The following is a 12,139-nucleotide window of genomic DNA, read 5'->3' as shown; positions in this document are numbered from 1 at the left end:
AGTGTGGGGGTGGGGACGGGGGCGGGGATGGACTTAGCAAGAGGTGACTTTTAGAAGACAAGATCTGCTGGTGGCTAAAAGCCTGCACCACTGCTTTGAAGCCCTCTAAGCACAAAGAAGTTGGACACATATTTTTGTAAATTGTAGATTAGAAAATCATATCCAATAAGAAAAGCAATAAATAAATGAATGTTTTCCACTATTGAATTGGAACAACACAGATAACAAAAAAATAATAATAAAGCACACTAGAATAAATAAATAAAATGTATACTTTGTTTATCTTTTGGGGTATTGTTTCATTTTGTTATATTTTCTTGGTTTTGAGGGGTTTATTGTATTAGGTCTTTGTTTTTTTGAGAAAGAACTTAAACTTGGGTGTGTAGAAAGGGGAGATGATCTGGGAGAGAATATGATCAAAATATATTTAATTTTAAAAATCAATTTATACAATAAAAAATATGTAGCAAGACACTCTGAATTGAGTTCATTTTTCCTTTATGCTGTGTAAAATTATATCACAGAGCAGGTAATTTACCTTACGCTCTCAGTTTCACACACACGAAGTGTGAGTGAATCGTTTCAGGTTTATGGAAAGTCTTTCCCCATGGCAGAAGTAAGAGGATTTAGGCAAAGCCAAGAATAATTACATTTTCAAATTAAGATAACAGATAGCTTTAAGCACTTTGGCTCTAAGATTATTTAAAGAAAAATGAAATGAACAAGCTGGTGAGGAGAAGAGCCTGCCTTTTGCTTCCTTAAGCAGCTCCTAGAAAGACGGGACGCACGGGAAAACAGTAGGCGCCTACACCACACTGTGTGCCCAGACAGCACGCTCAGGCAAGCGCAGAGCAGCACCCCTCCGCCCCCCGAGTCTGCTCACGGATTTCCAGCTGCTCCCTAACCCTCTGATCACACACTCTGGCTGCTTAACCAAACACCTGCCCTATTCCCAAAACTAAGTGTCCCTCCCCTGCATGGTGGCACAGTGCCACTCTCCTGGCACAATGCTCAGGGCGCCTCTCCACAGAGATGCAGTCACACTCTTGGGAGAGCCCTCCGCCCTCTAAGACGCTCCTCGGGAGAAGGTCCAAGAACACTGGAGCCTTCCACAGCAGTAGGTCATCAGTCTGCCTTGACGTCATTACAAGTTGTCATACACTTAGTCTACTCTCTTCAGTCCCTAAGTGTTCCAGTGTCATGAACGTAAAAAATGAGAGGGGCTGGAGAGATGGTTCAGCAGTTAAAAGCACTGACTGCTCTTCCAGAGGTCCTGAGTTCAATTCCTAGCAACCAGACGGTGGCTCACAACCATCTGTAATGAGATCTGATGCCCTCTTCTATAGTGTCTGAAGACAGCTACAGTATACTCACGTAAAAATAAATAAATAAATCTTTAAAAAAAAGAGAGAGAGAGAAACTCTTCGCCACAGCTGGGTGGTGAACGCCTCCCTTTCGGTGTCAGCGCCTTGAAGTGGACGGCTGTTTTTAACCCTCACTGGATCCTATAACCCTAATAGGAGGCACCTGATAGATAATGCTGGATACATGACACTAGGAAGCAGAGAACTGAACGAGGTTACGAGTTCATGGGACAGCATGTGCTGGAATGTTCCATCCCTACCTGGTAACTAACTGTCTTCGTCCCGTCATTCCTAGAATGAGGTAAGGTTAAAGGTCCTGATACTATCCAAACATCTTCAAATCTCTCCGTCAGCTCGCGACAATACATCTCTATTCTGAAAAACAAACCGGAAATAATGTTTTATGCTCACAGGCATACACGAAAGAAAGCAGGAAGCTACCCCGTCCCTAGGAAAGACTCTTCAATGAGACAGCTCATTTAACAAGTTGACTTAGGGACAGCCACAGTGGCACACACCTTTAGTCCCAGCGCCCAGAAGGCAGAGGCTGGAGGACTGGGTTAGACACCAGTCTTGTCTACATAGCGAGCTCCAGGGCAGTCAAGGCTACATAGTGAGACCTTGTCTCAAAACACAATAATTCTTTTTTAATTGAGAACAGTATGAAGCCTGTAGCTATGCACCCTAACTGCGCAAGCTCATCCCATCTGAAGCTGAAGGTAAGGCTTATACCAAGACGTTTCTCAGACCACGTCTCCTGTACTTACCCATAAAAGTCAAAAGCTAAACTTTAATTCTCCAAGTTACAGCTATTTCTAGAACGTGTATTCTGAAAGACTACTGGACCAGATGATCATCGCTCTTCTGCCTCCCATCACTGGGGTGCATCTTTCCTAAAAGGCTAAGGACACTAGAAACACGGACTCTCTTATTTAGCTTAACACAGTGGACGCTTAGCTTCTGGCCATCCCGTTCCCAAGATGGAGGCTCATGACAGGGCAATATGCACTCTTTCAACTGCACTGTGCGTGATCTACAGGGGATGGAGACCCCGGCCACCACTTCTCCCAGAGCGTGGATGCCTAGTTACAAGGTGAAGTGCTCCTCTCTACCAAGGTCTCCCTTGGGAGAATGAAACATGAAAAGGCTCCCGTAGGTGAGCGGTCACCTCACAAGGTCACTTCACAAGGAAGGAGAACCCTGTCCAGAGCTTTACCAAGCTGAGAGGGGAGTGAGGAGACCTGTGGGTTAAACTGGAACCTAACTGAATCGCTGTGGCAGAGACACTCGGGGATCTGAAATCAGTCCAGCAGGCACTAAAGAGTTACTGCTCATTTGTTAAGTACAGTAGGTTAAGTGCTGTGGGCTACATTTTAAAACAAGGCTTTTCTCCTAAAAATCTCCATTTATAAAGTCGTATCTTATAGTGTGAGCAGGTGGTCGGGATTACAGTACATAGATGAAACAGATGGGCCCCGACTTAGGAAGTCTTTACAGACTCACTTCATGGTTCTGTGTGTGACTATCTGCACAGAGAACAGAGAGGGTGTTGGCCCCTGGGCTGCCTGGGACAGGCACTGGGAAGCAATCCTGCCTTCTGCAGGCTCCCAGCCACAGCTGCCTCTCTAACCCGGACGTCTTTTAAGTAGAGGACATGTTCTTAATAGTTATTTCTTTTTAGATTTACTCATCTTTTTATTTAACATGTGCATTTTACCTGCATGTAAGTGTACTATTCAGTACCTGAAAAGGACCCTGGATCCCCTGGAACTAGCAACAGAGCTGTGAGCTGCCACATGGCCCTGGATCCCTGGAACCAGCAACAGAGCTGTGAGCCACCACACAGTCCTGGAGCTGTGAGCCACCACACGGCCCTGGAGCTGTGAGCCACCACAGTCCTGGAGCTGTGAGCCGCCACACGGCCCTGGAGCTGTGAGCCACCACACAGTCCTAGAGCTGTGAGCCGCCACACAGCCCTGGAGCTATGAGCCGCAACACGGCCCTGGGAACCGAACCCAGATCCTCTGGCACAGCATTTTCTTTTCTTTCTTTTGGTTTTTTGGTTTGTTTTTGTTTGTTTGTTTGGTGGTGGAGATGGAAGGCAAGACCCCTGTGCACTTGAACCAAGCAGTCTACCAATAAACTACCCCCTTAGCCGTACTCTGAACTATGAAATATTACATAGGAGAAGCACACCTGCCTTGGTAAGACCACCTGGTCAAGTTAGCAATGCCAGAAGCAGCAGAGGGCTCAGCAGTTTCACAGTGTCCACCACTAAAACGTTGAACTGTACCACACCAAAGCTTTTCTCTTGCAAAGCCCAGAAGCAGACCAGGCGGGGTAGTGCACATGTGTCATCTCAGAAATCACAAGCTGGAAGCCAGCCTGGGCAGCTGACAGTGCCTCCCCTGCAAAGCTCAGGAATAAAGCGCCTTTCCAGGACGCACGGCTCAGTTGCTAGCAGGAGTTATTATCTTTAGTAGTTTCTCGAAAACTGACTTTTGAGCAGTAGCACATGGACCAGAGAGGTAGGCAGGCTGTCTCAACACAGCAGAGGGCAGCCGTTCAGCCAGGACGGCGCCTGAGGAGTGAACAGAGACAATACACGCATGCTGGCAATCCAGCACACCACCCACCATCCACACCTACCTATTCCAATAGCCGGAATTATTATCAAAATTCTGAGGCACGATATTAGAAAGGTAAAAGGTTTCTGCCATGGCTTCCTGTGAAGGGAGAAATGAAACGGTGTTATTCTAGAATGCCTTCGCTCTAGATTAGCTCTAACAGCTAGTCTCTACACTACCTGCTCACTGGCGCTGGAGTCCAAGCCACAGCCCCACTCAGCCCGCAGCCCAAACCCACTGATGCTTGTTTAAACAAAGACATCAATATTCTAAGACAGAAAAGTAACCCCTCCAGGCCAGTGAGATGGCTCAGCAGGTGAAGGCGTGTGCCCCACAGCCTCCTTACCCCACATACAGATGAAGGGAGGAACAAACTTTATGTCCTCTGGCTTCCACATACAATCCATGTATACACACACAATATACACAAAATAACACACACACACATATATATATATATATATATATATATATATATATATATATAGAGAGAGAGAGAGAGAGAGAGAGAGAGAGAGTGTGTGTGTATGTATCCTGGGCATGGTGGCACGTGCCTATCATCCCAGCACTGCAGAGGTTAAGGCATAGAGATAAGAAGCTTGAGGTCATCCTAAGCTACATAATGGGTTCTAGGCCAGCCTGGGCTACATATGTCTCAAGAAGTAGTAGTAGTAGTAGTAGTACTAGTAGTAGTAGTAGTAGTAGTAGTAGTAGTAGTAGTAATAGTAATAGTAATAATAAGGGCTGGTGAGATGGCTCAGTGGGTAAGAGCACTGACTGCTCTTCTGAAGGTCCTGAGTTCGGATCCCAGCAACCACATGTAATGAGATCTGACGCCCTCTTCTGGTGCGTCTGAAGACAGCTACAGTGAATTACTAGCGAGCGGGGTGGAGCTCAATTGCCAGCAGCCCCAAGATGGCTCACGGCCAGCTGTACAGCTACAGTGTACTCATACACATAAAATAAATAAATAAATCTTAAAAAAAAAGAATGCCATAATTTAAAAAAATATATAGTAATAATAATAATAATAATAATAAATAAAAACTATAACACAAGCAGTTCAGTGTGTCCGGCTTATCACTGACAGTATCCACCCAAACACATGTGTATAAGCTCCAAGGACTAAAGGCCTCCAGGGAAAATGAGAATAAATTTGGGCTTTGCAGAGCAAAGGTCAACTTCTAGGAACTTTATTTAAGAGGTGTGAAAACCAAATTTTAGTTCAAAAGCAGTAGAGAAAGCGTCCCTTTTCACTCAGTTTCTGGCCACTGTAATGCACTCTCTCTGCACATGTAATCTATGTGCACAGAGCTCTGCCTTGCTGACTGGCCAGCCACCGCCGCTGCCAGCAGCCTGGTGGCCACAGGGCAAACTAACTGCTGCTGAGTTCCAACTTTTCTTCATCTCTGAAACTTCTCAAAATAAAAGAAAAATGAGTTTAGGGGCTAGGTGTAGCTCAGTGATGAAATGTTTGTTTAACATGCGCAAGTTAAAATTAAAAGTGAAGTCCAAGACCTGACACCCTCAGACAGACATACATGTGGGCAAAATACAAATGAGCATAAATTAAAATTTGAAAAAGGTACCAAAATAACAGAAACAGCCAAGGACACTCTCAAGCTTTGCAATTTGGTTCCTAGATCATCAGCCACACAAGCTCATCCTCTCCAAAGCATGCCTACACTGGAAAACTTGTTATTTCCTGCCGGGGCCATGTGACCTCGTGACCAGCCACTTCCAATATAGTCTTCATTGAGGGCGCTGAAGGCTGAAGGGACAGTAGGATCCGGCTTGAATTTACAGTGCTTTCTGTCCGCATCACCTGAAGAAGAACACACAGAATGGTTATCAGTGGGTGCTCTGAGGCGGGCAGGCTAGCTAGTGTGGGAAGGGACAGCTTCGAGCGGCTGGCGTCAGGGACCACATGCATGCCTCAAGTGCCTAAAACAGTTCAGATATTCCATGTGAGCTTGTCAAGGTTGGCCTAGGACAGGAAGCTGCTTCTCCACAGTGAAGCTCCCTCCCTCTCGCTCTCTGACTCTGGCCTTTGCAGTTAAAGGGAAACTGCCCTGGGCCGCATGGGGAGGAAAAAGGTAAGTGATAGATAGGAGCAGAGAAAACTTCACCAGCAAAACTCTATGAAGCGGAAGCACCATTACAGAGCTCTCAGCATAGATCCCGGGAGCACACACAAGATCAAACCAACAAAGGGGCAGGTCACGAAGTCCCTCTTCTCACCGAGGAGCCACTGAAAGGGACAGCCAGGTTTTCAAGAAGGCTGCCCCCCCGAAAAAAAGCAACCCACACTCCAGTGTATATATGACAGCACTAAGTGGCGGGGGCAGGAGTGGAGGGGGCAGGAGTGGAGGGGGCAGGGGATGTTAAGAAAAAGAAGAATACATGAAATTATAAGGAAATATTGTGAAAGGCACAGGGTAGAATTGAAGGGGGGGAGAGGGGGTGGACTTGATCAAAACCCATTACGTGCCTATACGAAACTCTCACATATGAAACAAAACATTCATTTATGAAGCATTCATATATGAGATAATTAAAAATAGACACTTGTGTACTGTGTTCCTATTCTGGCAAGCTTATTTGTACTGAGTTAATGGATAAAGGATACAGAGAGACACAAAGGCCTGTTCTGGACATGCTCAGCAGGGGAGGATGCCTATAGCTTCTCTACTGGCTCGGAGGCAGTAACAAAATAAACATCTAAGGTAGGAATTCCACCCAGAAACTCCTAAAACAGATTTCTGACTGGGATGAATGTTTGTAAGCAACGTGGTAGTTAGAATAAGAACGGCCTCCACAGGCATGTGTACAAGCGTGCTAATCTCCCCCATGGACCCATGAGAAGGACTGGGGGTGTGGCCTGCCTCACTGGAGGGGCAGTGCTGCTGGGAGAAGGATTGGGGGGTGTGGCCTGCCTCACTGGAGGGGCAGTGCTGCTGGGAGAAGGATTGGGGGGTGTGGCCTGAGGGTGGACATGAGAAGGATGGGAAGGACTGGGGGTGTGGCCTGCCTCACTGGAGGGGCAGTGCTGCTGGGAGGATTGGGGGATGTGGCCTGAGGGTGGACATGAGAAGGATGGGAAGGACTGGGGATGTGGCCTGCCTCACTGGAGGAGCTGTGCAGCTGCTGGGAGGACTGGGGGTGTGGCCTGCTGCTGGGAGTGGGCTTTGAGATGTCAAAACCACCATGCTAAGCCCAGTCTCTGTTTTTCCCCTGTCTCTCTACCTCTGGATCAGGACGTAGCTCTCAGCTGCTTCTCAGAGAGCAAACATCACTTTCAATGTGTGCTATGAGGTACAGAGGTTGAAATGATCAACAGTCCTCTTGTCTTAAACATGGAAACCCTTCTAATCAGTACCTGCACATTTTCCCCACCTACCGATGATCTTGTCCTTGGATATATGTTCAAGAACCCATCTGGGCACCCGTTTTGCCTGATCATAAGACAAGGCGTGGTTAGTGTAACGCCTAGTCTCTGTTCCAGTTAAAGGAAATCCAAACTGTTCCAAGACAACTTTTTCTGCAGATTCTAAGAAAGGAAGAAAAAAAAGCGGTTATGAACAGAAAAAAAAAATGTAATTAGCGACTCTTATTAAGAACAAAAGATTTTAAAGACAACAGTGATATCTAAAAACAACTGGCTCAAAAGTCTCACCAAGGAGTCCGATTCTGATCCTTGGGAGGAGGAGGGGGTCTAATCAAATAGGCCTCATCTTTGCCATTATTTATTAAGTAAAAGAAGAGAGTTTAGCAAAATCCTCCTTTGCCTATCATCTGTTGGGTATTCACAGTAAGCTTCAGCTATAGCGGTCTGTGTTTGGTTTTGGTGCTGGGGAACAAACGCAGGGTCACACTCTGTGGCCCTCCTGCCACTGCCTACCACACGCTGAGTTTGCAGGCATGTGCTACTACACTCAGTAGCAGTAATGACTACAAAATTAAATAAAAGGCTGGCTGGAGGCCGAGCACAGCTCACTGACAGAGCTGTGCATGTACTGGAGGCCTAACTTCACTCCTGGCACCAAAAAGAAATAAAAATCCAATCTTACTAGCTTTTCACCTCAGTTTTCTAAATCTGGCTGTTACCACAAACTCTGTGTGTGTGTGTGTGTGTGTGTGTGTGTGTGTGTGTGTGTGTGTGTGTGTGTGTGTGTGTGTGTGTATAGAGAAAGAGAGACAGAAAAAAAAAAACTCAAAGGAAAACCATAATGCCACAACTATCAGTCATTGATAAAATTGGATGGGAACGTCTTACTACTTATAGAGACAAAAACGGCCATCATTTTAGTTTTTCATCATCATGATATATCAGCTGCCAGTACCCATTTAGTTTTTAAAAGACCCTAATTCCATGAGTGGATACACACACCTGTTACTCCAACAAGTCTCACGCCTGGCGGGGTCACAGTGAGTACTGGCTCAAAACAAAAACAAAACAAAAAGGCCCACCCACACTGTCCCTCACTGATACTTCCCCAGTGATTCCGTTCAAGGGAAGGCCGCAGGCCTACAGTGCAGCTGGGAGACTGACACTTCCTCCTAGGGGACTCAACCGGGAGTTGCTTCCCAGTGACTCCGCCCCATGCCTTCCCACAGTAGTCCTCTGGCACAATGGCAAGTGCGGAAGAAGCAGGTGGTTCAGCGGTCCTAGAATGAGCTGGGTCTGCGCTCACTTCTGTCTAGAGATAAAGTGCCCTGTTAACTTAAGAATGTACATACTACGAAGACTGGGTAGCAGATATTCTTTACGAAAACGCCTTCAAATATTCTTGCTGTGATGGTTAATGTTGTCAATTTGACAGAATCTAGAAACACATGAGAAACAGGCCTCCGGGTATTCCTACGGGGAGAGGAGGGTTCTTGGTTATATTAAGTGATATGGGGACCCCCAGTTTAATTCTGGGCTGGGTCATTCCCTGACTGGGATCCGCACTATATCAACTGGGAGAAAAGGGGGCCGAAGCGCAGCACGCATTCGCCCGTTTCCTGACAGTGGAAGCGATGTGGCCAGCTACTTCGAGCTCCTTCCCCGCTATGTTGGGGTGCGCCTCGAACTGGGAGCTAAAACAGACCCTTCCCTTAAGTTGCCTCCGTCAGGAACACTTTGTCACAGCAACAGGAAAAGAAACTAAGACACTTACTGAAGGCCAATTCTGTGCCAGGCACTGTGCTGCACCTAAGGTGGAGAACAAACAGAGTCTCAGCTCGGGGTGGAGCTAAGGATGGAGGGGCGGTGACGTATGAGCCCGCAGACAGGTGAAGAATTTGGGGGAGCAGGGGGAGCAGGGGGAGCCCAGCCCCGGGGACGGAGCTGGCCTGCAGACTCACCGTGTGGCTGCCTCGCCGGCCTCGCGGATCCGGCGTCCCGACGCCGGAAAAACTGCAGCGCCGTCAGCCCCGCTCCCGCGGCGCCCACTACAGCCCCGGCCAAGAAGCCATTCAGAAACCGCCGCGAGTCCCTGAGACGTGAAGCAAAGCTCTTTGCAGCCATGACTCCAGGGCGCCGGCACTTTGTCTCTGCCGCGCATGCGCACGCGGGGCTCCGAGGGCGGAATGGTCCAATCGCCGGCTCCGGGACCAGGCGCGCACGCGCCGTCCCGAGCCGCCTCCCAGAGGCCTTCGCTGCTGAGGGTCTCGTGCGTCCCTTAGCGTCCATCAGGGCAGGTGCGCCTAGCTCCCTCCATCCCGGGTCCTGGCCGGTTGATGGATGGGTTAAAAGTGTCCTGGCTTGGCAATTTAATGGTGTGCGTATACTGTCCTCTGAAGAAATTGCCTTTAGTGTCATTTAATAGTGAGGGAACGCGTGTTCATGATCAACCAAGGATCTCCTATACTGGGATCCAACTTGGTGTGGTTCCAAAACCTGTATGTACCCCATTGAACTGTTTGGGGGACACCTGTCTACAAAGTCAAAATACACACACATCATAACTTCTAAAGTGTTTGTACCTCCTATTGAGTTTCTTAGAAAAACAGTATCAATGGTAGCCAAAGACTGGACCAGAGCTCGGAAGTTTAAATCCCTACCAAAACCACTCAAGTGTGTCAGTACAACTTTCCTCCTTGTTTGTTTGTTTGTTTGTTTGTTTGTTTTGAGACAGGATTTCTCTGTGTAGCCCTGGCTGTCCTGGAACTCACTCTGTAGACCAGGCTGCCCTCAAACTCAGAAATCCACCCGCCTCTGCCTCCCAAGTGCTGGGATTAAAGGTGTGCACCACCACTGCCCCACTATGTTTCCTCTTTTAATTTGTGCCTAGGCCAGCGAGAAGGCTCTTTCAATAAGGGTGCTTGCCACCAAAACTGACACCTGAATTCGATCTCTGGAACCTACATGGTGGAAGAAGAGAACTGACTCCTGAACGCTGTCTTCTAACCACCACAGGAACGTGCTTGCCCTCCTATATGCGCAGGTATGTACGGCCAGACATAAGTCAATGTAATAAACTGCAGTTGGGTTTCGTGGAGCCGATCTGTAATCCCAGCACTAGCGAAGCTGAGGAAACAATATCTGAGTTCCAGATCAGCTTAGACCACAGAGTGAGTTCCAAGTGAGTCTCAGCTACATAGCAAGACCCTGTCTCAAAAAAGAAGTCAACATCATCATCTTAGACAAAAGGGATTCATCTCAGGACTAAGGCAGTATACACGGGATGTATGCCATCAAGTAACACTGTAAATGTGAGCCACTTTATGGGACCTCTCTACTTGGTCTTAGACAAATAAAGGGAGAACATGAGGGCTAGAGAAATGGCTCAGTGGTTAAGAGCACTGTCAGCTCTTCCAAAGGGTCTGGGTTCAAATCCTAGCAGCCACATGGCAGCTCAGGACTCTGTCTGACACCCTCATACCAATGCACATAAAATAAAATTAGGTAAATTAGTTTTTAAAAGGAAGAATATTTGTGTTTAGTAGATTCCCACTCAGATCAGTGGGTCTTCACCTGGCAACCGTCTCCAGCTTCCCATCAAAAGAGCATTGGCCTGAGCCAGGCTGACCCATGACAGGCTGCAAACCAGAGACTAGGCCTGAGTTTCTACTTCCCAGAACTGGGCAAGTCAGTTACTGCAACAACCAGGCTTATGTAAAAGAGACCCCTCCCCAGCTTGCAAAAGATTCCTTAGGCAAACTTGCAGCCTCAAGAGCTACCCCTCCTTGGCATGAAGCCAAGAATAGTTAGTCAAGTTTGCTTGAATTGAAACCCTAACCAATCATAGCATCACCCAGACTCCCAGAGGTAGAACCCACTAACCATGATATATAGATCACCTAACCCTCTCTAATGTTCCTCTTTTTGTCTTTAAAACTGAATCTTCAAATTCAGTCAGGGTCCTTCCATCCCAATGGAATTGGGCCCCTGCCTGCAGGAATTTGTTCGATAAATGTTCTTTGCTTTAGCGTACTGTTTGAGTCTAGGGGATCATCCTTTAGCAATTCACGGGCCCTAACACCCTCATGGACTTATATTTGCTGGTGTGGTTGCCTGCTTCTTTAATCCTACTTGGGAGGCAGAAGCAAATGGGTCTCTGAGTTCAAGGCCAGCCTGGTCTACAAAAAGGGCCAAAGTTTGCACAACTGTACTGTAAAGAGCCACTGAAGAGCTTTCTATCAGGTACTTGATAAGGGATGAGTTAAAAGGCATCCACCCATACAGAAATCTGACTCAAAAATCACTTCTCACTTAAACACATTAGTCATAGGTCCTAAGAGACCTTGCAGAGCAGCAAGCTCATTTCCCAAGCTGTCTTCTCTGATAGGCAGTAGAAACCAGCATTGTGTCACTCTTCTGAGGACCTGTGCTCTTATTTGGTGGCATTATTTTCCCAGCACCTCAACCATGCATGGCAGGAGGTCATCTGTGAAACAAAACTGAATCCCAGGGTGTCTCCGATCCACTGTAAGAATCTTGCTCAGCAGGACTGCAAGGTGGGGTTCCCGGTGCTTTCAGAAAACATCTTCCTGCCTTGCAAGTAGTCCATTTAGGAGATGACCTTGAGCCCCTGGTTGTCGCCGCCTCACCGACCAGCGGAAATAAGGAGGTGACCACGAACTCTTCTCCAAGCAGTTTATTCAGGAACCTTGCACTACAGAATCATTCATTCATCTCTCTTCCCAGCCCCCAGAACTCGC

General features: G+C 47.3%; 1 protein-coding gene across 1 annotated transcript in view; it reads right to left on the bottom strand.

Moving 5' to 3' along the window:
• Exog (exo/endonuclease G) overlaps positions 1-9,599 on the bottom strand; it is a 22,023-nt gene extending 12,424 nt beyond the window's left edge. Inside the window, exons 1-5 of the mRNA XM_031344233.1 lie at positions 9,341-9,599; positions 7,392-7,541; positions 5,677-5,816; positions 4,014-4,090; positions 1,625-1,739 (exon numbers count right to left, since the gene is read on the bottom strand). Of these exons, the coding sequence (XP_031200093.1) occupies positions 1,625-1,739; positions 4,014-4,090; positions 5,677-5,816; positions 7,392-7,541; positions 9,341-9,503 (645 nt within the window). The 5' untranslated portion in view covers positions 9,504-9,599. The remainder of the gene's footprint in view (positions 1-1,624; positions 1,740-4,013; positions 4,091-5,676; positions 5,817-7,391; positions 7,542-9,340) is intronic.
• Between the last annotated feature and the right edge of the window lie 2,540 nt (positions 9,600-12,139).

This window comes from Mastomys coucha, unplaced genomic scaffold (genome assembly GCF_008632895.1).
Source record: "Mastomys coucha isolate ucsf_1 unplaced genomic scaffold, UCSF_Mcou_1 pScaffold23, whole genome shotgun sequence".
Taxonomy (NCBI): Eukaryota; Metazoa; Chordata; class Mammalia; order Rodentia; family Muridae; genus Mastomys; species Mastomys coucha.
Note: the sequence above shows the minus strand (reverse complement) of the source record. Positions and strands in the feature narration are given on the sequence as shown.